This window comes from Cyrtonyx montezumae, unplaced genomic scaffold (genome assembly GCF_038088225.1).
Source record: "Cyrtonyx montezumae isolate F1298 unplaced genomic scaffold, pur_monq_1.0 scaffold_17, whole genome shotgun sequence".
In the NCBI taxonomy this organism is placed as follows: Eukaryota; Metazoa; Chordata; class Aves; order Galliformes; family Odontophoridae; genus Cyrtonyx; species Cyrtonyx montezumae.
Window position 1 is genome coordinate 24,087,519 of NW_027071903.1, and position 27,076 is coordinate 24,114,594.

The following is a 27,076-nucleotide window of genomic DNA, read 5'->3' on the forward strand; positions in this document are numbered from 1 at the left end:
AAGATTGAGGAGGATTTAAAACAAGCAAACAAACACAGAAGCTTTTGCTGGTATTTCTGGCTGTGCTTAATGGATCAGGCTTTTAATTTCTGCTAAAAATGATCTCATGTCAGTGTGTGGCTGCGTGTTCCTCGTGCTTGTTGAATGCATCGCTCCGTCAGAGTTGTGTGGTGTATGCAGGGCTGAAGCTGTGGTATATCTGTATAAAAATAACTGTTAGCTGTTACTGCTTTTTGTTGTTGTTACTGACTCTTGCTCTATTAAAACATTCAAAAGCAAATCATCTGTCTCTGGAGTGCGAGTGACAGTGTGTGAGATACGTCAGCTTTTTGGAGTTAAAACTATACCTGCAATGCCTTTCTGTAATTGATGAAATAATGTAAAGTAAATGTTGAGTGGAAATGGGGAGATTTCAGGACTGGAAATGGCAAAAAGGTGTCACATGCTTTCCACTGACTTTGCAGTTAGAGAGTATCTTGGAGTAAATCTGACCATTGTCTGCTTTTGGTTGTGGTAAGTTCAGTCATGGCCGTGTGGTCCATCACAGTTCTGCTTTGTATCCAGGAGCTGTGCTGACGTGGAGCTGAAACTGTAGTGCTAATTATGGGTTTAGTTTAATGGTGGTGATTGACGCCCATGTCCTAGAGATAGGGAGCTTGTTCCAAACCTCAAGGTGTGAACTGATATTGAAATGAATTGATGTTCTGCCATTGGTGCAAACTACTGCTGTGTTTGGCTTGAAAGGAGTAGTTTTATCTAGTGCAAACTACAACTAGTTCCAATAATACCTACTTACAATGGAAACAGCAAATTTAACTTTCTTTTTTATTTAATTTTATAACCTTTCCTATTTTTTTCTGCTTCAGTATTAATTTCCCTCCTTGATAAGAGGCAATTTTATGCCAGTTTTCTGTTGCTTTTAGAAAGGTTATTTTAGGCTTATCTTTCCATGTTCAGTCCTTTGGAAACAACATAAGGTGGTTCTCTATTGGTTGTTTTCGGGGAAGAGATGCTTGGTAGCTACTCAACAGGAAAGTACTACTGCATTTACATCAGTCTTTCTTGTATACATTCCATTTTCCAGCCATTTTTTGTCTACATTCTAGCTGCTTTTTTCACTTTGATCAGGGTATACCTAAGATGATATAGTTTAGAGCTAGCATCATGATTAAAATCTTCTTAAGTTTGTCCTCTAAACTTTATTAAAAAAAAATTGTTTGCTTTTTTTTCTTCTTGGTATGGAAAAACTTTTTACAGTGGCTTTTTATTTAAATGTAGTTGGCAGTCTAAAAATCAAATGGTTTTTTTGTGTGTATGTTAATAGTATCGCAGTGAACCTGAGAACAGAACTGCATTGTTGAGGCATTCAAGCAGCTTTTCCAGCTTTCTCACATGTTGAAAAAAGTTCTGCAGTTCATTTTGCAGATATGTTGAACAATTTGACCATGATTTTTTTAGTCTTTCCTGGAGAATGGCTAGGGTTTGGTTTTGATACGTGGTATAACTGAGAGTTCAAGGTGATAGCAATGTAAAAGATCACAGCATTGTTCCTATTACTGAATGCTCCACGTTTCAGATGATGACTTGTATTGAGAACATTTGTCAGAGGAAGCTTTGGTTGTTGCCTGACTAAATGCTTTTTGCTTTGCTTTCTAAGGTGCCTCCTGAATTCTCACTATGTCTGATGGGGACTATGATTATCTCATAAAATTCCTAGCACTCGGTGACTCTGGAGTAGGAAAGACCAGCCTTCTTTACCAGTATACAGATGGCAAATTTAATTCCAAGTTTATCACAACTGTGGGCATCGACTTCCGGGAAAAGAGAGTGGTGAGTTTTCACAAATGATGTGCTACTTTAAAATGGTTGCTCTTTTGTTTCTGGTGATTAGAATCTACTTACTGATATATTTAATCTGACCTGCTAATATTTATGTGTAGGCATGCCATCTATAGTTATTATGTGCTTAAAATTGTGATTAGGAAGTTATTTTATGTTGCCTGTTCTTATTTCTGTGTGTGTCCATTTTCCCCAAAGTTTAAAAAAAAAAAAAAAAAAGGGCTGATTCTCAGCAGCAATTTTGTAGACTCATCAATATCCCCTGAGCTGTGTCCACTCAGTGAGTTGTGCTCATAGTAGCTGAAGCAGGGCCTTCATTGTTAAAGTCCCTGTATGAGAAAGTACTGGGGTGCAGTAAAGTTTACTTAACTATGTACTGAAATGAATAGTGAACTAAGACTGCAATGTTAATTTTAAAACCATTCTAACATGTGAATTAAATGGGTTACTGTGATGTACAGAGCTGATCTAGCTTCCCGAGCAGCTACCATTTGCAGGGAAAAAATGTGGAAAGAAAAACATTAGCACTTTTTTAATCCCCAAATTGTTGCTCAAGTAGGCACCTTGTCTGTTGCAAAGAAGGCTGAGGGGAGACCTCTACAACTGCCTGAAGTGAGGTTGTAGCAAGGTGGATGTTATCTCTTTTCTCAGGTGACGAGTGATAGGTAGTAGCCTCAAGTTGAGCCAGGGAAGGTTTAGACTGGACATTAGGAAGAGTTTATTTATGGAAGGGCTGGCTAAATATTGGAATGGGCTGCTCAGAGATGGGGGATCTGTTACTTTCATGGAGATGTTTGAAAGGCATGAACGTGGTGCTGCGAGATAGTGCTTGGTGATGATACTTGGTAGGTCAGTTTGATACCTGGGGATGATGAAATGGGCATTGCCTAGACTGGCTTTTGGTAGATGATGTACACCACAGTAGTGGAAGGAGTAAATGTGTTTGTGAGATGTGAAACTTGTGCCTTGAATAAGTTAGCATCCCTTTTGTGGGATGGTACACATGGTGGGTTTTCTTGGTTAAAGTATTTGATAATTCAGGATAAGATCTGTATTTTGCAACCTGACTCATATAATCCATGAGTTCAGTGAGCTTATATGCCTTTGAAGATAGTATTTGTAACTCGAGTAATCTTACATACAGTGACAGTTGAAGGGAAAGACGTGAAGTGTTCTAAACAATAGATGACTCTATTTGTAAGAGATTCTCACAAAGCTAACAGGTCCCCATATTTACATCATCATGCTGAGTAAACTCAGCTTTCATTATTAGCATCCAGTTTCTACTTTTATGATCTATGATCCAAGATCTGTCCCCACCTCTTACAGAAATCTTTTGATAGCTAAAAAGATACGTAGTTATATTCATTAGTATTTTCTGTTTGCTAGTGAGGTTCTGTTAAGTGTTTCAAATACACTCCCAGATTGCATGATTTCTTGTATTTATGTTCTATCCTGTCCAAGTGAAAGCTAATAGTAAAAAATAGAAAATCAGATACAAAAAATAAACTTGTCTAATGAGAACTCAGTGGCTCCAACTCACTCTGTTTGGAGTGTGAAGTCTATTATTAACTGGTTTTTCAATTCCACTTTTACCTTTATGTTTAAATATTGAAGTAGATGCAAAATTGAAATACAACTCGTATTACTTTTGTTTTAAAATAAAGGAATCGAGTTGTAGTTGTGAATCCTTGCTTTGACAGTGATAATTTTGCTGCAGTTAATGACTTCAAGCATCAGTTACTTACATAGAGGTTGGACTGCTACCATTCTGAATCAGAGATTTCCTTTTTACAGGTGTACAGACCCAATGGACCAGATGGTGTTGGTGGCAGAGGACAGAGGATACATCTTCAGCTCTGGGATACTGCAGGCCAGGAAAGGTATGCTTCCCTCCCTGCCAGAAAGTAAAGCAGGTGTAACCAAGCTAGGTGCAAATGGAATGGAGTATGTGAATTCTCCTTATTGATTATTTTAATTTTTTGCGTGACTCAGGATGGGAAAATACCATTTAATATGGTGTTTGACAGTGATGAAAAGTTTCTTATGAGTACCCATAAATTACAGCTGTGTTGAATTAGAACACTAAAACTGTAATTGTTGCTTTTTCTCTTCAGCTTATATTTTCATGGCCAGTGCATATAAATGTTCTTAAAGCTTTTTTTTTTTTTTCTTCATTTCTGTTATCCTCAACTTATGTGTCTATGCCAAGGTCTTAGAAAAGCCAGACTTCTGGAGTCACTTTCTAGAAGTTCTTTGCTACTTGCATACTGGAAGACAAGTGTCATAGTGGTTGATTGTCTGAAAATCAAGAACTGATGTATGTAGTAACAAGTTTAACTTCAAAGTTTGATTTTTGTTCTTATTTTAATTTCTGAATCGTGATGAAAGGATGCTATGTAATACAAAGCTTTCATTCAACCCTGAGAGCTTTATTTAAATGTCTCCTTGACTTGATTAGGCCATAGTAATGTTAGTAATTCCTGTTATCCAGTCTCTACATCAACAAAATAATTATGATGAATATTTTCTTCTAGCTAATCTTGTCTTTAGTTACCTCAGTTTCATGACTCTATGCAATTATATTTTCAAAGTAACTTTATAATTCTGCTTTCCTTGTCTAGGTTTCGTAGCTTAACAACTGCTTTCTTCAGAGATGCCATGGGGTTTCTTCTCCTCTTTGATCTGACAAACGAGCAAAGCTTCCTTAATGTCAGAAACTGGATAAGTATGACATTTCTTTTTCTCATCTCTTTTCTTTATTTCTGCAGTGGTGGGTGGGAGCTATTCTTGCAACTGACTATGCTGGGTTTTGAAGCTTTCTGAGGAAAAAGAAAATGAATGTCCCATTTTGCAATTGTAATAGCTGTTAGTGGGAGCTTCTAGGGCTTACCTGAAGTTCAGCTTTGCTTGCTTAACCTCACACTTCAACCTAGCAAGCTGAGGGAATGTATCTCCAACTTGGGTAATGCTCGGTACCTTAAGTCTGTGGAAAGTGTATGTGACTTGTCTGCAGCTTTGTCAGCAAAGCTTAACAGAAAGGGAATATTACTAGGCTGATGTGTCTGGGGGAAGCACTTCCTGAACCTGTTGTGTCATCCATCAGATGAAAGTGTTAGACTTTTTTCTGTCAGCTCAGTGAAGATGCTTGGTGAGCATAACTCCTTAAGCTACAAATATACAGCCTGTGTGCTAACCTTGTCAGGCTTCTGCTCCCCTGACTTGTTCGCTGAGTGTGCGATAGTGGATGTCTACCTGTTCCCTAGCTCCTCGGTGCAATTGCAGAAATCTTGAGAGTGAACAGAGCACAGTTGTATTCTCTTCCTTGAGAAAGTGATTTTCCTGAAGGTCTGTGTGTCCCCTGAAATGCGATAATACTCTTGGTAGGTTTTGTGTGACAGCAAGTCATGACTCCTCTTCGTATTGTTGCTGATAGGTCAGCTACAAATGCACGCGTATTGTGAAAACCCTGACATTGTGTTGTGTGGAAACAAAAGTGATCTGGAAGACCAACGAATGGTGAAAGAAGAAGAGGCTAAGGAACTTGCAGAGAAATATGGGTAAGTAACTTCCTTCCAGTTATTGCTGTGTTTAAAGCAAAATTAAATGCTTTCTGTAACGTCTTTCCTATAGAATGGGAGATAGTTGTGCAAATAAATATTGTGGAATGCTGAACTGACCTGTATAATGCATTTTTTTTTTCCTATCAGGGATAAATGTTTTCTGCATTACCCACGAATTTGTGCTCAATATTGCAATATAATCTTGCACTAGAGGGTGGTTAATTTTCTTTCCTTGCCAGTAAGCAAAGGAAAAGTGAAGTAAACTGTTTCACAAACATTCTGGTAAAAAGGATAGACTATAGTTACAAAGGCAGATGAATTATGGTGCTCTAATTACTTACTCTTTCCTGTGCTAAAGCTTTCTATGGTACACAGAAAGCCTGAGTCTCTTGTGATGTGAAATTTAAATGAGCATCTGGTAAGGTGAGTAATGTCACATCAGATTTTAGAGGGAAAATGTAATACTTAGTAATTACATCCTAATTTAGAAGTTGGCTTTTATTACAGCACTTTGTTATAGAGCAGCCCTTGCCCGCTGGCATGATAGTTGAAACATGCAGCCTCAGTTTCTTTGACAGCCTTGGGACCCTTTCACAGGCATTTGGAGAGTAATTACAGGGTGCTGGGTTCCCACAGAAGACCAGTTCTAGTCCAGGTTGCAGATCTTAGCTGAGCTGTTAGTCACTTAGCCTCAGAAGGCTCAGCTGTTCGTTTTTGTGCAGATGTCTGCACTCTCACACTCTCCCAGAGAATCTGGAAATGAAACATCAGTCAGATCAGCTGGAGGACATCCTTTCCCCATCCCCACAGACAAGGCTCTTGTGACCTTAAAGAAACTATGGCAAAGCTTTCTTCCTATCAGATAGTAATTAATCCTTCTTATACTTCGCTGAACTCTTCTATGGTTCCCATCTCTGGACTAGATTTGCCTTTAGTGTAAACCAGAAGTACATGTTTGAAAAAAATCTTCTGACCCATTTACTGTGGTTTGATTCATATAGTGGAGCAGCCTTCTTGCGTGGAAACCGGATTCCTTCTCAAGTGATAACTAAACTAGATGATGCCCTCCAAGCAGCACTCTATAGTCTGTTTAGTCAGGGGGATTCCAGGGGACTAGATCAGCGAAGACTGAAGTAAAGCTCACAAAATACACAACTGTGAACACTGGGTCCTTAATGGTAATTGTCTTGCTCTACAGGTCTAGCCCTGCTGTGCCATGCTATTTTTCTGTCACGTGTGTATTCAGACACTAGCTTTCCTTAACCTTGAAGGATCCTTGGAGGTAAATCAGAAGCAAACTATGTATTAGAAACAAATGGATTTACTGCCCTGTGGCATTGAGCTACCAGGAGTCACGTAATTTTCCAAATGCTCCTGAGAGGATGCAAGCTAAATCCTGCTGCAGGAGAGGAGGATTTAGCTTCTAACCTGAGGAGAGGTTTGCAGGAGAATTGCAGGAAGCCACAAGCTGTACCAGTTCCAAAATATGGAGGGAAGGACTGGGGGAAAAGTGCCCCCGTGCTGTGAATCGGGAGAGTGCCGCGTACCTTACTCTCCATAAAAATCCTTAAAGATAAGAATCGCTTGCAGGTTAAGTGTACAGTCAGAATCACAATAGCAAGAAGATGCTCTTTCACATTTTTGACATACTGAATTTTCTTCAGGCAGAAGTTGGAATTAAATTTCATTTAATGAAATGGTGTCTCACATGGTCCTGCATGTGTTTATGTTTATTACTGCTTGTACTTCTATTTTGACATTTGTAGCTTCCTAGCTTCCAGTTGGGTGAAATTAGCAGTCACTATGTTTTTTTTATTTGCTTATCACTATCTTCCCAATTCCCTTGAGGATGAAGTTGATTCCTCCTCATCAACCACTTTAAGTGCATGATTGTCCACTGGAGATAATTATCCTCATCTTCTTACGCCTTTGTCCTACTTTCTTCTGCTTCTTCCTCTGACTGTTTTTTTTTTTTCAGTCTCCCTTGAGCATCTCTCTTGCTTTGCTTGCTTTATTTCTGACTTTGTTCTTTCCTTTATCCTGATAATCACAGGATCACAGAAGGGCAGGGGTTGTAGGGAATAATGCCTTCACTTAGCACTCTTGTTCTTTCTGCTGCATCTGTTCATCTCAACACATGATATCAACTCATACATTTTGTTAATTTCCCTACGCCTATGGTTTCTTCTTTATCTCCAGCTCTGTCTGCAGCTTTCTTGTCTTGCCAGAATTGAGGTGTTCAGAGCAATAAGGAGAAGGGAGAAAATACCCTACTCATGCTCTCCATCACAATGTGGCTGTACGGCTTCCCTCAAAGTCTGGGTTCCCAAGCAGCTCGTCTGCATTTAGTCGCGTTTGTTTGCGGTTATTTACTGTTGTTGAGGGCATATACAGAGCTGGACTGTTCACTAAGGGAGCAGGCATTGCTGAATTTAATAACAATATTTTATCCCTGTAGTTCCTCTGCTGGAGAGATTTCCGCAGGAGAAGTCTTCCCCTGCTGAGGCTGCTGACATTGTAAAATAAGGAAGTTGTTGCTCTATCTCAGTGATCCCTTTTGTAGTGATGACAAGAACACTGCATTAGGAGCCTTTGCCTGCAGGGGAACTGCATATGTGCTCTCCCCTTTTTGCAGACACCCTAACTGCTGCAGATAGAGATCAGCAAAGAACGCTTCTTCAGAGTAGGCCGTGTAAGGAAATTGCATCCCTCATGGGTGGACTGAGCCTTGGGACTTTGTACTGACACTTTGCCTGCACCTCAGAATCCACATTTTAAGTAAATTAATGCTCAACCTTTTGTTCTACCAACAGAGTAAGACATTTCATTCATTTCTTCCACATTTCAGACTTCTGACCACTTTGTCTCTCTCTACTATCGAGGAATGGTATCAATATTAGTGTGATTTCTAAGTATACAGCAAGAACGATGTATTGTTTATGCTCCCAGGAGTATAAACCATGATTTAAGTTTGTGTTTTTTGCCTTCTGCAGGATACCATATTTTGAAACCAGTGCAGCTAATGGGAATAATGTGAGCAAAGCCATTGATACACTGCTTGACCTCATCATGAAGCGCATGGAGCGGTGTGTGGATAAATCCTGGATCCCAGAAGGAGTAGTGCGCTCCAACGGGCACAGTTCTACAGAACACCTGAGTGAGGAGCAAGAAAAAGGCAAATGTGGCTGCTGACTCAGCTACAATGAAGTTTAATGCTCACGCTAAATTCTAGTACAGTTGCAGCTTAACTGTTTAACTTTTAGACAAATCACATGTAGTTATGTAATGAGCATTATTAACTCTTGATAATAGCTACTCTGCTTTCCTCTCAAACAACACTGACTTTTGTTTGCAAGGTATGCAGTTTATTAGTGATGGGTCAAGTTCCTCAGTTTGATGTAGTACTGCATATTCCCTAAATTCTCTGCCTTGGAAGGAAGGGGAGGACTTTTAATTAACAAGTATGAAAGCCTCTTTATGTATGGGCAGTAAGAAAAGGCAGGTTTCTGAATTAAGGATTTTCATTTGCTCTTTGAAGGCTCCATTAACTCCAAAGGCTTTTAGATTAGATGTTGTGACTACTCTTGGCGTCTACAAGCTAGCAAGCTTACCAACATGGTTCTTGAGTCTGTTTTAACAGAGACATTTAATCATTTCATCAACCAGTGACAATCACAGAGAGGAAATCTTGTGTTTTTTGCAAAAGCCTGGGAGTAGCTTTTCATTATTTTCTCAGACTATCAGTATTTAGTGATAAAAGCCGGAAGAAAGATGCTTTACATAGAATGAAAAACTTTCTAGAGAAGCACAGGGGTGCATGTGTAGAGCACTTTGGATAGGTCATGAATGTGAACATTTAAACTACAACTGTACTATGTAAAAATATATTCAGCACAGCCTGTGAGACACCCTGACATCATCTGAATTTCTAGAACATATATATACATGTATTGATATGCCAATGGTGTAAGTGTGTATCTGTTATGTTCTTTGCTATTGTTTTAACAGGGGTGTAACATAGATGTCAGCAAAATTTCATCTGAAACAGTGCTTTGTACTGAGGTTTTGTTTTGTTGTTTTTTTTTTTTTTTGTTTTGGGTTTTTTCTTTTTTTTACCTAACACAGATTTGGAATGTTTCTTCAAATATGAATTGAGAAATGAATAGTGATTGATTGTCTTCTGGTGAAATGCAGCTGAGATATCGGTTCTGTCTAAATCAGTATTTCTATAAATTCAGAATGCTTATTTTCTGCTGCCAACTTTTGTGTCCTGTCCATCTTGGTTATCATATATTCACTTATGGCTTGTTAATTTCCTTAAAAATGAATAGAGTTACTTCTCCCCTCACTCTCCGCTTACAGATCACGTGAATATCAATTTTGGTTCTGGTAGATCATGTTATTCTTCAATTATTCTTATTTATTCTTATGACAACCTGAAGAACAATCAGTATTTTTTTTTCCAGACAGATTTATAAGATGTGCCTACAAACTTGTTTTCTACCCTGACAGATGTTGTATAAATCAAAGGTATTGCCAATTAAAGTCGACACACCAAACTGAGTCATCTTACAGACTTTCCACAACAGTTTGTTTACAGAAGTCCAAAGCTAATACTTCTTTAGGAATTATGTATTTATTTATTTAAATGTTCTGTCTGTTTGGCTCTGCAATTTCAGGCAAATGTCTGTATCAGTTATGAACATCAATAGCAATGTAACACGTTTTTTTAATTTTTATTTTTATTTTTTGAAGGACCAAAAATGTTTCTGAAATAGGAGCTAATAAGAAAAACAACCCTTTATATTATACATAGCCTCTGGTTGTATTAAGAATGCAAGAATAAGTGTTAAAGCTTGGTTCTTAAAATATTTTACAAAGTAATGTATTCTTCTTTAACAGCAACATGTAAATATTAGATTTTTATCATAACCTACACAGAATATTTGAAAAGTGCAATAGAATTTGACTACTCTGGGGCTAGGATAAAGATTAAAGAGATTTATATTGAATAAATGTAGTTTTTTCTATTACATAATACCAAGATTTTAAAGTGCTTGTGGACCAGAGTTACTGTAGTTTAACTCAGTGCCTTTTGAAGTTATCATCAGGTTTCTGACCAGTGAAGTATCAAACTCTACTGTAGGACACAAATACATTTCAATGTACTTAAGTGTCTGAATTTATTTTAATAGAACTCTTTGCTTTTCAGAGGGTTGCAGTGGAACTTTGTCATGCATTAACTTTCATTAAAGTTCCTGTGTTTACAGCTCCATCCAGTCCCTGAAAACAGTGAGGACTATTGCAGCCAACTTCTGAGCTAAGTGACTACTGAAATGCTGTTCAAAAAAATAAAAAAGAAAAAGAAATCCTTTTGGGTAGTTATGTTCAGATTGGATATTAGATATTAAATACTATAACTGTCATATTTTTGTCATGCATATTATGTGTAACTATTTACTGTATAAAAAGAGCCTACATAAAATTGCTTTGGTGTAAGCCTTACATCTCATGGCACACTTCAATCTTCTTTTGTTGTCCTTTTAGCTCTCATGAGAAGTTTTGTTGTTTATTCTTACCAATCTGCTGCTGGTTTTGAAAAAAAGAAAGATAACTGATGTTATGAGGAAAATGTTTCAAGAGAAGCTTTTTTTCATGCAGTGCTAGCTGAAAACGTTGAGATCTGTACAGGAAGTTTTGGAAAGCGTTTGCATTAAGATTTCTTATTAATATAAAACGATTAAACTTTCCTCCTCTAAACTTTGTCAGCACGTTGAACTGTAGTATTCCTCATTATCATCAGTTCAACATCAGTGCCATGCGCTGCTGTCCCCAGCCTTGCAGCTTTCTTTAGGCCAGATGCATTAACTCCCTGCTCTGGCTGCAGTGCTTCTTCCCACTTGGCGCTGACCAAACCAGTGAGGTGGGGCAGCTGGTGTGTCCTGGGTCATGCCACAGGCAGCCCAGCACATAGAAGAGGGGTGAGCTTCCTGACTTGTAAGACATAGAGAACATTGGTGATGTGAGCACATAGCCACAAGGAGTCAGAAATTGGAATGGGTGCCCGGAGACATTAGTGGAGAAGATGGAGTTCATCTTTGAAGGTAATACATCCTCAGCTGAATGGGGCCTTGAGCTGCGTGCTGTAATTTGCCGTGCTTTGAACAGCGGTTTGGTCTTGATGACCTCTAGCAGTCTCTTCCACCCAATTACGTGCTATGAGTCGCAGGGACAAAAAACTGAGCCTGAAACGAACTGCAGTGGTATAACAGAAGGCACAGCTGCCCCACACCTGAGCAAACGTGTTTACTCCTATTTGTTTTTCCTCATCAAAGTACTGTGTGCGTGTCTCTGCCGTTCCCCGTCTTGCTGGCTTGCCATCTGTGCCTGCGCCCCGGAGCTGACGTGGGCCGGGGCGTGGAAGACCTCCGGCCGGGAGCTCTAGGCGCGCTCGGGTTCCGTGCCGCCCTGGCGCTGAGCGCACAGCAGAGGGCGCCCGCACCGCTCCGCTCCGGTCCCACATCACTGCGGCATTGCCGCCCTGCGGCCGCCAGAGGGCGCTGTGCCTCCCCCGCCCGGCACGCCTAGCGGCTTCCGGTCAGCTGAGCGAGCGCTTCCGGGGGGGCCTGCGGAGCGGCGCGGCCATGAGGATCGAGAAGTGCTACTTCTGCTCCGGGCCTATCTACCCGGGGCACGGCGTCATGTTCGTGCGCAACGACTGCAAGGTACTGCCGCGGGGACGGCCGCGCCGAGGCGGCGCGATGCGACGCGTCCGATTGCGGCGGTCACAGCGCGGCGCGCGCGGCTCGGGCTTCGCGTCGGCCTCACAGCTCTGTGCCGCGGCCATAGGGCGCTGCAGCCCCCGCTGGGAAACGCAGCTTCCGCACATCGCTTCCTTCCACTGCCGAGGTGTCAGAACCGGTACCGCCACGGAGCCGGGGTGATGCGGCCGGACGCCGCTCTCTTTCCCGCGGAAAGGCCGCGAGGTGCGGTGCGGCTCTACTCCTCAGTTTCATCGCTGGGTGTTTGCAGCTCAGGGCACTTCACGTGGTGCACGCGTTTATGGAAGATAACCCGAAACAGCGTCAGTGCTTACAGGGAGCTTTTATGAGGTGGAGACTGACTTAGTGCAGGGTAGATACGATTGGACAAGGGGAGGTGGTTTCAAATTAAAAGGGGGATTTAGGCTGGGAGTTAGGAGGAAGTTTTTAACTCAGAGGGCAGTGAGGACCGGGCACAGGCTGCCCAGAGCTGTGTGTGCCCCGTCCCTGGAGGTGCCCAAGGCCGGGCTGGGGGGGTCCTGGCAGCCTGGTCTGCTGGGGGGCTCAGCAGGGGTTGGAGCTGGGTGGGTTTTAAGGTCACTTTCAACACATACCACTCCACGTCTGCGTTTCTCATTTCTTATCTCAGTGGCATCTCCCTAAATATTCCTGACTGAAAGACATCAACTGGATGTGGGGTGGTTTGGGATAGAGTTGGGGATAAGATTCTTCACAGCTCAGTATATTGTTACCTACCTTCAATAATAGATCAAGTGAAAGTTTTTGACAGTGAAGTTTCTTTTTTGCATCTTTAGCAGTCCTTAAAACACCACCTGGATGAACATAGGATACTTCCATGCCTAGCATGTGAGTCTGGTATAATGTAGCTGTAAAGTGGAAGTAAGGCTTTTTTTTTTTTTTTTTTTTACTTTTAAGAAAGCTATTGTAAGTTGGGATCTAAATATGAATGATAAAATGAAATAGATAACAATTCTTTATGGGGGCAACAGAAACTATTCAGTGAGAAGAGGTGTTTTGTTAGGGATTTGTTCCTGTGATCCTATGATCAGCCTTTGGTAACAAAGACTACATAACAACTTGAGGACTAAATAACTTAGCTTGTTCACGTATCGAATGTATTGAATGTTGTGGTTTATAGCTAGTGGGAGAATCTCATTGGAACAAGAATATTTGGTTTTGAGTGAGCTGTGATATGAAGAGTAAAGCAAGTGTTGCCATGTTTCTCTTGGATTTCGAACCAAGGGAATAGTTGCAGGCAGAGTAGGGAATTTGTGTCCATCTTTATTATTCAGCCAGATAAAACCTCCTGATTCATGGATATTGATATGAGAGTAAAAATAAAACATTGTAATTCACTTCTGTAGATGACTGGAATAGCTGTCCATGGCAGTATGTAGAGGTTGGTAGATAGATAGAAAAATGGGAGCAAGAAAAACCAAGAGAAAACGGTCAGGTAGTGCAGTGGTATGTGCTGTAGCTGCTTACAGTAAGTTCAGTCCAAGACTGCACAGTGTGCTCAGGACTCCTGCTGCGTGCTGCTCTGTGAGGTGTAGTGCTGCACTCCAGAAGAGTTCTTTTTGTGTGTGTGTATTATCGCACTGAGAAAATGAGAGGTGTGAGGATGTTTTGTTGTCAGGATGGCTCTGTCTAAAAAGTGCTGACAGGTGTAGAAAATCATTTATTCACAGTACCAGGTTGGCTTATTTTTATTTTTGTGCAGATGATAATTCTCACCACTCCTGTATTGTATTTATAATCAGCTGTGTCTGTGTGCTGCTGACAGCTGTGAAAGTGGCTTTATAAAGAAAAGAACAGTGTGAAGTTGTTTCATGAGTAAAAACTTCATCAAAGAAACAGAACTGTTAGTGTTCACATGATGATGGGCAGTGCGGGTCCTTATGTATTATCCTTGTGATGTTCTCTTTCTAATCGATGAACACATGGGTTCTAGTGTTTTTGTAGTCAAAGAGGACTACTGGAACTCAGACATGGGTGTGTCCATCTTCCTTCCATCTTCTTTCTGCCCCCAGTGCTCTCTGACTGCTCTCCCTTATTCATATTTACAGCTTCTTCACCTTGTCGTGACAGCATGATTATGCTGTATTATTTGGGAGCTCCCAGTGAGGACACCAGTCTTGTTTCTAATTGCCAAATTGTGCAGTGCCTTAGATTGCCTGATTCGTTAATTGCAGCAGTCTTGCATGTAATGAAACTTGCTGTAGCTAAACATTGCACTGAGAGTGAAACACATCAGTAAACAGAAAGGTATTGATTTAGTTTTTTTGCATAGAGTTCTGTTGAAATGTTACACAGATATTGACTTTTGGAAAGATTATTCTTTTTATATGTTATAGAAAATCCAGTGTTCAATATTGTGCTTGCATTTGGGCAGGAGTAATGTGATTTGACTCCAAGGTTTCTGTTGCTTTTTCCTCCCCTCCCCCTTTTTCTTTAAGATATTTAGATTCTGCAAATCAAAATGCCACAAAAACTTTAAAAAGAAGAGAAATCCAAGGAAGATCAGATGGACCAAAGCATTCCGAAAAGCAGCTGGCAAAGAATTGACAGTGGTAAGGAGATGAACTTGTTGTATTACACATGGTATTTCTGAGGGACTGGATTATTTGTCCCTTCAGAGTGACTGAGGATACCATCAGTCTGTCCCCTCGTGTTTCTAGTTAAGATGGTTTGTTGGTCAGTGTGAGGCAGTAGTAGTTTATGCATGCAGGTAGCATTGTGTGACTTAGGCCATCTGTACTCTTAAGGGGTTTCTTTTTACTCTGTGGTGTGTTCTGATGGCACAGAATGATGCTGTATATTATACATGGGTAAAAGCTGACTCAGCTTAGGAAAAATTCTCCAGTGACATGACACGGTGCTTTGTCACACTTAACTAAAAATGAATGTTTGTTCTTTGGAATAATCAGAATGTTCTGTGGATGTTTGCCTGGGGTGAAAACTAGTTTTCATTTTGTAATGAGAACTCTGTTCTCTGTGTCTTGTTAAAAAGAAAATGGTCAGAGGATGGTTTGGTAAGTAGCTGTCTTCAGATGAATCTCTGTGGCTTCTGACACCATGATGTCTAACACTGTCACGTATTACCTTCTAGTTTAGTAATCTCTGAAGGTCTTTAAAATACAGGAATTGATATTCTAAAACAAACAAAAAAACCCTAAAAAAATGCTGATAGTTCAGTGCTGCAATAAGAACGTATTGATCTAAATATGTTTCTGTATATAATCTGTATTTGCTCTTTCTTAATATAGGATAATTCATTTGAATTTGAAAAGCGTAGAAATGAACCAGTAAAATACCAGAGAGAGTTGTGGAACAAGACTGGTGAGTCTTCTAGAGAGAAGAAAACAAAAGAAAAAAACCTGTGAGAAGTCAGCTTGTGCTTCTTAAGATCATGGTTTCAAAGGACAGTCAGAATTTTTATGTTTTGTAGTAATTGTTCTTTGAAATTACTGGAACCACAACCAGATTTTTAGATGCGGAGCAGGCTGTGAACAGGAATGGGCTCTCACTGGCTTTTGTTTCCCCAGATACTGATTGGAAAACAAGCTTTATTATTACTCCAGTTGGAACTGTTATCTTTGAAAAACCTTAGTGGTTCTCCAGCTTTCTTAGAGTCAGTGTAAACCTTTTACACTGTGATGTTGTTTGTTTGTTCCTGCTCATTCCGCATTGCTTTGTTTTATAAAATAACTGATATAAAATGGAAGAGTTACTTTGTAAGTTAAGAATGAATGCTATGAAGGGGAAGACTGGAACTTGCATTTGATTTCAAGTGAAGTCTTCTGTTGTAATGCTTAACTGTAGAAAATATGTGTAGGTGTAAAAGTGAATACATTACTAAGTTTTAAAATGCAATTCCTTATAGTTGAGATGCGCTTTGCTAAAGAAGCGTGTATTTTCAGCTCTGTGTATGGAAACACACTTACAGCAACTTCTGCTTTGTTTCAGTTGATGCAATGAAGAGGGTGGAGGAAATAAAGCAAAAACGCCAAGCTAGATTTATTATGAACAGGTGAGGAAATTTATTTGTGTTATGAGAGCTCTTGCACGTCTGCATTACAAGTTCGGTCTTTTCGGAGCAGTCATGAACAAGAGTTTTAAAAATCTCATGTTTTGCTCTGTACATATGTAGCAGCCAAAGCAGTGGGGCAGAATAGTTTGTGTGTAGTCTGCTCTGCTACCTAACTGCTGTGCTGTAATGGCTATCAGAGAAAGTGTCGTGTTTGGACACTCAGTGGTAGTAGAGTGTTTCTTTGTTTGTGGTTTGGAGTCTCAAACAAATTTCCGGTAAGAGTTAATACACTGCTGGCATTTTTTGTTTTCTTTCTGATCTTGGGTCCCAATATATATTTGAATAAGTTTTCAAATAATTTTTACCTTTGTTTCCTTACAAGAGTTATTTGCCATTATGTACCTTCAGATAAATATATGTTCTGCGTTAAATGGGAAACATGCACCATCTTTTTGAAGGTAACAGAACTTCTCTCCTTTTTAGATTAAAGAAGAGCAAAGAATTGCAGAAGGCAGAAGACATCAAAGAGGTCAAACATAACATCCACCTGCTTCGTGCTCCACATGCAGGTAAGAGCTTGGTGGAGTCTGGTTTGCTTAGGTTAACCTGTGTATATAATTTTATGATTAATGCTGTGGGGTTTTTTTGCTATGTCATATTCTACTAGTGAATAACAGTATGCAATTTTTTTTGCAATTAATTTGGCTATTGAATGTAGAGAATAGCTCTTGCCATTATATATAAGCAGTATCATTGATTGATAGAAAATATGGTAGTTGAATTGGAATTTTTTTAATCTATTTGTGCAAACGTAGATGTCTTGTAGTTCACATGTGTAGTGTGTTGAAACTTGTATGAGAACACTTTTTCTTTGGTGTAATCTTAGCTTTTTTAATATAATGGTATTTCTACTGATTTTCACTAAAATTTAATTCAGTCTTTGTTTTGTGATCTGGGTTCTTGAATTGGCTTTTGGTAGTGTATACCTATTCCTCCTAAATAATTTTCTGTTTTCCAAACCTCTTATTACAAGTGCTAGTTTATACTGATAAAAACGAATTAAAAGATTAACAAAAGCCATCAGCTGATGGAACACAGCAATAGGGTGAACTTGGAAAATAATCCATTAGTTCTCGTTCTATAAAAATTACTAGTGACTTTGTCTCAGTTGGAGGTGGGATATGTAATTAGGTGTTAACTAGAATTCTGTTACTTTCTTTACAATTTGTGTCTGCATTAGCTACTGCGTGTGGTTGTGTGTGCACATGACTGCATTTTAGATTTTGTATAACAATGGTATCAGCTTTTCTATTATAACAATTATAATTTCAGATGGTGATGGAAGTTAACAGTATATGGTTTTAAGCTTGATGGCTTTGTTGCTGAACAACTGTTCACTACGTTATGGCTGCTTTACCTGTTGCAATATCTTGAATTCAATATTTCTTTGTTTTGCAGGCAAACCAAAACAACTGGAGGAGAAAATGGTGCAGAAGCTACAAGAGGATGTGGCAATGGAAGAAGACCCTTAAAATGCTTCTATTTCTTATTGTCATTTCCTCAGCAGTTAACAGTTGCTTACTTTTTCACCTGGCATCACTTGGAATTGTGCTTGCAATTGAAGAAAAATACATTTTAATAAATAGTGGACATTCAGAGTTTGAATTATTTGTATTGTTATAAAACAAGATGGATAATGGTTTGGACAGTAATTACAGTTATCTAATTTGAGAAAACTTTGTAAACAGGATGAAAAATAAAATAAGTTATTTGAGATATGTGTTCTTTGCTATCCAGAAAGAAAATGTAATTTTCCCTTTCCCCGATGAAAGATGTTGTTACTAGACATTTACATTTGTTATTTTGTCTGCTCTCTTGTGGTGGTAAAAACAGGTAAGAATGTATGTTAAAGCTAACAAGGTGGAGCAGGTGGTATTATTTTTCTTCAGTGCAATGGAGAACAATTTTCACTGGTCTTTGGGAAAATTATTCAGTTTGTTATGAATGCAGATTTTGTTTTATTTTCTCTTAAAGTCAGCCTCCCCATGATTACAGTGCAGTTGTCATCTAAACTTAGCTGTGCTAACATGTATGTAGGACTTACTGCCATTTGGAAAATAGTAATGGTGAATATATGCAGTCTGAAGTTGGAACCACCGTCCTCCTGAGCTACTGAAATTCAGATTTAATTTATAATGAGGATGATTGAGCTTCTGAAGAAATTACACTACTGACTTCTTTTTTTTCCCCTAAGGCTCAGGATTATTTTGATAGAAAGGAAACTCATGTTAAGCGAAGGTATTTGCATATCATGGTAATATTTATGCAGTGTTCATCAGTACCAAGATAAATACGCTGCTTTTTAAATCTCTGAACAGTTTATCTACAACTGTGTGATTAGAGAAGCTTTTCTTTTGAAAAGTGTTTTAAATAACATTTACTTGTCAGTGCTAATTGCCCTGTAAAATAATTAATAGTTCTATTCTGAACTTGCATATGTGCTGTATCAATTGGTAAACCTCCTACCGCCTACTTGTGTATTGTGTGGCTCAGGAAAGTTGTATTTGAACATAGTAAGAGGGGCAACGGGAGTGTGTGAGGGAAGTAGGTACTATGCAGAGTTTTTCATATTTTGATTTAGGAATTACATTCTCATGATTTAAAAAAAAAACAAAACACCAACTGTCATATTTACATGAGATAAAAGTTCTAATAATATGTAAACATATAATTTCACATTTTCAGTGAAGCAACTTGTTTGGATTCCTGAGCAGCTGAAAAAGCACATTTTTATTTTCAGCCAGGCAGTGTTAAGTAATTGAGAGTGCTGTACTGGGAGCTGGGTCTGGTTTGGGATGTAATGTGGCAAAAAAAATGAGCATTACAAAGATGTTTAATTGCCTTTCCTCCTCCAGTTTATTAACTGTCAGGGTTCGAGGAAAGCAGAGAGAAAGATCAGTGTAAAAATCAAGAGGCAACCACTAATTGGTACTATTTGTGGTTTTGGAACTGTCAGTCTGTGGTAAGCAGAGAAAGGTAACAAATCCCATTTCGTGTTATGTGCTATTTATATTTATGCACCAGGACTTTTTAACATTAAACGTCACAGTGTTTTTTCTGCGCACGTATCTTTGAACGAGCTGCAGTGCTCGGGATGTTGGTGCGCTCTGGGAGGTGACAGGCGTTGCTTAACCCGCGTGGCTCAGGCTGGCTGTGCCAAAGATGGCGGCACAGCGCTGTAGTGCAGCGCGGGGTGGGGCGCCTCCCTCAGGTGAAGGTCAGCTCGGCGGGAGCGTTTCTCGCTCGGTCATCGGTTGGTTTGCTGACGAAATACTGTGTGTGGGACTTGTAGCTTGAGGTGTGTCCTACCACAACACAAAGAAACATAAATCGGTTCAATATGTTGACACGGACATGTGTGTCAGTGGCTGGGAAAGCAATATAGACAGCTGCTAATAGGTCCGGAGGCTGCTGTCCTAAGAGAAAATATTTCAACCTACAGGCTGTTCAATTCCTCAATTACTGTTCTGCTCTCAAAAATTCAATCTCCTCTCTCAGCCTGACTTATTTATGGCTGGCACTGAGCTGTGACCAGAGGGAGCAGGCAGCAGAAATAAATCAACTGCTGATGAAATTGTTTGAATCTTCCGTCTGTGTGTTACTAGATCTGAAATGTTTAGGTCTTATGCACAGAAATACAGAAGATTGCTTTAAAAAAAAAAAACACCAATAATGAACAGTCCTGATTCTATGATCGGCTATTTTGATTTAATTTCAAGCTGCTGAGCAAAAGAAACTGAATACTTGGGTGTTATTCACTAAAATATAGGGAAGTTTTTTCCTGTGACCTGATGAGATGATTGTAACCACAGTGTGGGGACGTGGGGTGTGGTTTGAGGGGAGAGCTGAATTTGAAGTTATGCTTTCATGGATTTTTTTTCCCTTGCCCCTCAACTAGATCTCTCATTTTGTGTTTTGTTTGGTAAAGTCACTCTTCATTAAAATGTTCTATGAGTACTTCTTTTAAAGATGAAGGAACAGCAGTTTATCTTAGACATGTATGGCAGTAAAGGTACATTATTGAATAAAGAAGGATATCAGCTTTTGCCCTACAAGCATAGGCTCATAGAACAGCTTGGTTTGAAGGGGACCGCAAGGATCATCAGGTTCTAACCCCCTGCCACAGGCAGAGCCACCACCCTCCAGATGTGGTCCTAGACCAGGCTGCCCAGGGCCTCGTCCAACCTGGTCTTGAACATCTCCAGGGACGGAGCATCCACAGCCTCTCTGGGCAGCATGATTCTTTAGTGAAGTTGTTCTGGCACAGGACTCCTGAACAGCAGTAGATGTGTTATTTATAAGGTATTAATATCGTGCTTCTGTGGCTTAGCACCTGGAATTGAGGCAGGGACCTCTGCATAATTGAAAAGAACTTACAGCTTACTGTTAATGTAAGCTGTTTTCTGTAAAGCTCCGCTCTGTGCTAAATTTGCTGATTAAGAGAATTGCTTCAATAATCCACTTTGAGTGATTTCTGAGCTGAGAATTTGAGAGCTTTCTTAGTTCTTGTCAAAATAAAAAGCTGTCATACCTGCTGTGTTGAAGATAGCAGCATTTACATACTCTGTTTATGCAAGATGTTGCCACGGTTAATGTTTGCTTTTTTTTTTTTTTTTTTTTAACATCACTATGGTAATTTACCCTAAGAAATAGTACCAGAAAAGGTGCTGGAAATATTGAATGGTTTTCTGTCACACTGTGACCATTGCTGTCATTCCCAGCACTGAGCAAGTTTAAGTTTGTGCTTCAAATCCCCATGTATTTTGTGTACTTTGTGACACAGAACTTGGGGATGGAGTGACAAAGGCCATGCAGGTTTAGATCTGTTCCTAAGATTGGCAGGCCCGAATGTTTTTGTCCTCAGACTCATCTGTGAAGATAGCTCTTCTAACAAACCTAATGAACTGATGCTAGGTTTGAAAGTCAGAACCAGTGAGGCTGGCCCCTGGGCTGCTCCTGACTTCTCTGGTTAGTTGTGTCTGGTTACAGATGGAAAGTCATTCAAGGTTAATTCGATTAGCTCCACTGAGCATGAGAGTAATCTCTAAGGGAAATTTTTCCTTTGAAATAGAAGATGCAAATATCATAATGTGATCCTAGTTCATGTGTGATATTTAGTAAGAAGCAATAGTTACCCTCGAGCAAGGGATAAATTTATAACAATCCATACTCTAATCCAGGGTTCCTTGTGGCTTGGTCTCGTTACTGCTTGGGGTGTCTCATACAGAGGGAGGATCCCTCGGGATATCTGGGGAATACTGTGATGCTGCTTTCAAAGAAGTTGGGCTTTTTCTTCATGAGTGCCTGTCTCTGTGACTGGTGTTGACCTGGGAGGAGATTTTGTCATTGGCACTTTCACAGAGATGATACAAAGGTGACAAGAAGCATTTTTCACTTTCCACAGCTGATGCAGATTCATTTGTTTCCAAAGGGAAGGAGACAGCTCTCTGAAAATTGCTTTTAGTGACCGTTGAAGCAGCAGACATACAAGTTCAGGTTCTGTTTAAATACGTGAGCAGAGGAGCCGTTCTTAGGTCAAACTAGAGGTGCCTGAGCAGGGTAAAAACCTGTTTGTCTCATCATAAGTTCATCCATTTTCTTTGTTGCTAGAAAGTAGCGCCTCCAGGTATCAATACTGAAAGCAAGCTGTTGTGGATTGATTGTATACGACTTTTGTTTTAGCATCAATTTAGCGTTTATTAATGCTTGTGTGGTAAATCCCAAGGTTATGTTGTATGACTGGTAGTAGCACTTAATCATTAGCCGACTTAACACAACAATTCAGCTAATTTACTGCAATCACATACAGCTTTCCTAGCGGTTATAGCAGTCTGCACTTCACTCAGTTTAATTTGTTTTGTTATTGTTCCTTACCTAATGGTCTGTATTCACTTGGTAATACAAGGAACATCTAAACTGTATTCTCTCAACTTTCTGTGGATATGCTACATTTTACTGACTGACTTCTTTTTTTTTCTTCTTTTTTTCTTTTTTTTCCAGGCAATCATTTGAATTCACTTTGGACAAACAACAAAACTCATGTACTAGATCTTGCTAATAGTGTTTCATTTTGCATGGTAATCGTGTTGATTTGAGTTTTGGAAACCTTCAAGGCTTTTAGGCTAGGAAGTTTCATGCTGGTACCTAAAGCCCATTTAACCTAGTGCTACTGATAGTGGCTGGGGTGACATATTTTCAGAGAAGGATAACAATCAGTCACACATACGAGTGATCTTTTTTGCATTTAAACATCCATACTCATGCAGTCAGTAATTTAGGGATATCTCTTGGGAAATCACTGGTGAACCAGTCTAATTTTGAAACATTCTGTACTTTCATCTCTCAGATGTGATGTGGCAGTTAACTATGCTTGAATTGCTTATTGTGAAGGCAGATTTATTTGTGTTTTAGGTTTGGTGCTGTTGAGATGTCCATAGTTCTGGCATTATGAGAAGCTGAATAATCGTTCTTGTTTTGCCCTCTTTGCAACGTGTTATACTGTGGACCTTTGGTTACATACTTCAATGAACAAACGTTCATGACTACCTGTGTGTGCATCAGACATCACATTTAGGACTTTGCTTTTAAGAGAAGCAAGATAGACAACATAATAAAAAAGTAAACAGACACACACACACAGAAAAAAAAATTTGCTAAGGGATTAAATCCTGTCAAAACAGATCTCGACAGAAGGGCATCTGCTGCTCTTCACCAGCCAAGAATATCACCTTGAATGCTCTTTGTTCACAAGAACTGTGACTTGGAAGTGGTGCAGTTGCCCTAAATGCTTGAGAAGCTACTTAGTTGATCGTAGATGCAGGGAAGTGTTCACGAGTATGGAGTTTTCTGAATCATTTACCTTTTCAAAAGTTATTTCTGACATCCTGAGTACAGTATGCTATTTCACTTCCTACACATTATATGTAATATCTGGGAAGTGAATAGGCAGCTACAGCTCAGCAGAGCTGAATTTTATTTCTGTCTCTGTTTTTCTCTGTAACTGTACTCAGGTTGCTCAGCTTTTAGGAGACCTGCCTAAAATGGGTCCGGCTGATCCCAAGAAGTACATTCCCTCACTTTCAACCTTTTCCTGTTGAGTAAAGGCACTTAAGTGAGACTTACCCCAACACTGAATTTTATTATAGAAGCCTACAGGACATCTTTGTGTCATCTCAATCTATCTTGCTTCACCAGCTCTGAAAGTGGTTAAGTTCCTTTCATTCATCCTTTCCATCTTTTTTGATAGATTTGGGTCACCAGCTGGAGCCTTTAGTGCCAGGTTCAGTCCATGAAACAGTTGTACTGGTTATGGTGGAATTCAGATGGGATTGTTGATGTGTGTGCATGATCCACATCATCTAACATGCCAGATGCAGTGCCATTCAGTAATGGCTCCACGTACCTGACTGAGAATCAGGAAACTCGCATGAGAATGAGAGGTCAGCTGTTGTGTCCCACACCTTAGGCATTTGCCTTATAAAATCTTATTTATTTCTGCTTCTTCTGAAGTTAAAACATTAAGCATTCTGATACTTCTTAGATCTTGTGACATTTTGTGTTCTGTATCGTGTTCCTTTTAGCCCTGTTTCGGAAACTCTCTGCTTATGTAATTTGGAAATTCTAATAGACCAGTGTGAGTTTAGTAAGCAATCAAATTGAGCACTGAAAAGAGCTGAAATATTCCCAGCATATTCACAGAGTATGTATCCACACATATTTTATGATTCCAAGGCTGCAGGCTTTGATTTATAGCCTGAAATATAATCCAGTATTTTAAAATGGGATTAAAACCTTTCATCCTTAGCCTTTAAGCTTAAGAAGAATATATTTCAGCCAAGTATGAGTGCCATAAAGAAAGGATGTCTTTGTCTACAGACAAGAAAAATGGAGGTGAGGCACATTTCTGCTATCCTAAATCCAGTTCTAATTCTGAAACTCAAGCTGATCAAAATCAAAACTGCCAACTCTTCAGTTCGTTTTGGTGCAGCAGCATTTGGTTTCATCTCACCATTCAGAAATCTCTCGCTACCTGACAGTCCTGAAGGTTTTTAAGGTGAAGCTGTTACTGATGGTAGAATTCTTTTTGGCTTACTGAAAATTCAGAGGAAGGCAAATTTAGCACCTGAAGAAACAGTATGGGCTGTAGTACTAATTGTATTCAGGAGTTTCATGGATAATTCTTAAAAGTCTTCATTTTCTCTTTGAAACAAAACAAGGAAGGCCTGGTTAATTAGTACCTGAGAATAATGGATGGAAATTATGAGGGAAAATAAAACTCTCTGCTGAAATCAGATTTATATGACCTATGTTTTAGAAACTTAATCTGCTTGGGCCATTGTAGCCTGAGGGAAACAATTATCATTTTTGAAAACTTGATGATGGGATCCCAGATAATCAGTAACCCCAGGCATGTTCAGAAGGATGCAGAAAATGCCATCAGAGAGGCTTTCCTTTCTTGGATTTAAAAATAAACACTCATTTCAAGATTTTTTATTAACATCCAATCATTAGCATCAGAAACCCTAACCAGTCCTCATACGTCCTTTTGCTCTTCTTTCCCCAAGGTTATATATATATACTAGATATACATTTGAATCAGAAGCCAGAACCTGAACAAGGTGTTCAGTGCACTGTGATTCTGCTGTCTGGCAGAAGATCTTGCTTTGGCAGTTCCTGGGCTGATCTTGTGAACCGCCCCTGGGGAAGGAGACTGTCCTTTGCAGAGCTGCCTTCCTCTGGTGTGGCCATCTGTCTCTACGCAGTCGTTTGGGCAGAAATATACACTACAAACAGGAAATTGCCCAGTTGCCAGATCAGCTGCAGAATGTGCACTAACGCTCACTCCCTCACGAGGATTTAGTGCCAGTGTTCTTTGCAAGGGATAAAACACAATATCATATTTTCCCTTCCTGTCAGTGTTGGATTATAAACTAAATCCGGCTCGTTTTACTTTCAGAAGTAGTCCCAAAGGATTTTGGTGGGATTAACTGCATATGAAAAAGCAAGCAGGATTTGGTATTCTGTGTACTTTGAAAATGAAATAGAGGTAAACATTATCAAAAGCTTGAGCTTACTGATGCTATTTCAGCTTGTCTTGTGATCTGAATCTTTTCTGCTGAACATTTCTTTAAAAGTGCTCATAGAACTTTAGAAAAGTCAGTTAAAGTCCTGAAAAGGAAAGGGAAGAATGCTGTTTGTGTAGAAGTTCAATTTAGCAAGGACTTCATATAGCTGCTCATGGTGCTTTCGGGTGAAAGCCATTCTCACACCTTCAACTCAGTCGCTCCGTTTGATTCTAGTAAATTCCATTGAATCATTTTGTTAAATGATTTGTTAAATGAGTGCACCCCCCCCGCTAACACAGGTACTCTACAATAGGTCATGCAAGTGGGCATCCACACAGATCTTGAATATCTCCAGAGAAGGAAGATTCCACAGCCTCTCTGGGCAAAAACTCCTAAGTGATACTGATCACACAATCTAACCTTGTGATTTATTGTGCAAGTATTAATAAGCTCCGAATTGCGCTGAGCTGGAGTTGTGTAACAATCAGCCTCTGACATGACTGAAGCCCTTATCCCTCTCTGGAGTTAGGCACGTTTTGGGGTTCTTTTGGTTTTTTTTTTGATTCCAGGAGTTAACAGAGAACTGATTATTTTTGTTTTTGTTTTTCCCCCATATCTTTTTCCCTTGTAATATTCGAAAGCTTCTGCTGGGGAGAGGATGTGAGACACCTCTACGATACACTGGAGAATAATGTCCTGAACAAGCATTCTGTTCCACAGTCTTGAGTGACAAACCTGAATGCTGGAGATGGGTAATGGGCTCCAAATAGTAAATGTCAATACTTGATGAACTTGAAAGAGTTACAGTATCAGCTGCCCTAGATTCTTAGTGAGGGGAGAGTGAAGGAAGTTCTGTTGGAACAGACCTATAGCAACATTTTCCCCTATAATCTTCTGCAATCCATTTTAATGGCTTTTCAGGAGGTAAGTATTTTTAATCTACCTTAGGCACTGACCTTTGGAGGCTGCCAATTTACAATTAGAGACTGATTTTGGAATGCTGTGTGAAATCTGTGTTGATCCCTGGTTCTCCAGCAGCCTAGCACTATGAGTACTCCAGAATCACAGAATTGTAGGGGTTGGAAGGGTTCTCTAGAGATCAAGGCCACCCCCCTGCCAAAGCAGCTCCCAGCACAGGATGCACAGGTGTCCTGGTGGGTCTTGAATGTCTCCAGAGAAGGAGACTCCACCACCTCTCTGTGCAGCCTGTGCCAGTGCTGCATCACTGCACTGTGAAGAAGTTCCCATGCACATTTGTGGGAACTTCCTATGCTTTAATCTGTGGCCATTTCCCCTTATTCTATCGCCACACACTGCTGAAAAGAGTCCAGCCTTGTCCCTTAGCCTCCCACTCCTTAGATATTTATAGATGTGCATTAGATCCCTTCTGTTTTCTTTTTTCAAGGCTGAACAGCCCCAGGTCTCTCACCCTTTCCTCATAAGAGAGGTGCTCCAGGCCTTTTGTCATCTTTGTGTAACTCTGCTGGACTCTTTCAAGGTCCTCTTTGTACTGGGGAGCCCAGAACTGGACACAGTACTCCAGGTGAGGCCCCACCAGGGCAGAGTAGAGGGGGAGGGTCACCTCCCCCATCCTGCTGGCCACGCTCATTGTAATGCACCCCAGGATGCCATTGGCCTTCTTGGGCACCAGGGCACACTGCTGGCTCATGGCCAACATGTCATCCACCAGGACCTGCACGTCCCTCACCTCAGAGCTCCTCTCCAGCAGGTCATCCC

General features: G+C 39.9%; 2 protein-coding genes across 4 annotated transcripts in view; both read left to right on the forward strand.

Moving 5' to 3' along the window:
- The window catches only part of RAB27A (RAB27A, member RAS oncogene family), a 28,909-nt gene extending 18,944 nt beyond the window's left edge, over positions 1–9,965 (forward strand). For all 3 annotated transcript variants that reach the window (XM_065733829.1, XM_065733830.1, XM_065733831.1), the window contains 5 exons: positions 1,658–1,830; positions 3,637–3,722; positions 4,464–4,567; positions 5,276–5,399; positions 8,396–9,965. In XM_065733829.1, coding sequence (XP_065589901.1) covers positions 1,678–1,830; positions 3,637–3,722; positions 4,464–4,567; positions 5,276–5,399; positions 8,396–8,594 — 666 coding nt within the window. In that variant the 5' untranslated portion in view covers positions 1,658–1,677 and the 3' untranslated portion in view covers positions 8,595–9,965. The remainder of the gene's footprint in view (positions 1–1,657; positions 1,831–3,636; positions 3,723–4,463; positions 4,568–5,275; positions 5,400–8,395) is intronic.
- A 2,054-nt stretch (positions 9,966–12,019) lies between these two features.
- RSL24D1 (ribosomal L24 domain containing 1) lies at positions 12,020–18,454 on the forward strand. Its single transcript, XM_065733832.1, has 6 exons — positions 12,020–12,127; positions 14,641–14,754; positions 15,451–15,523; positions 16,151–16,214; positions 16,698–16,783; positions 17,673–18,454. The coding sequence occupies exons 1-6, from the start codon at positions 12,047–12,049 to the stop codon at positions 17,744–17,746; spliced, it is 492 nt and encodes a 163-aa protein (XP_065589904.1). The 5' UTR covers positions 12,020–12,046; the 3' UTR covers positions 17,747–18,454.
- Positions 18,455–27,076: the final 8,622 nt, after the last annotated feature.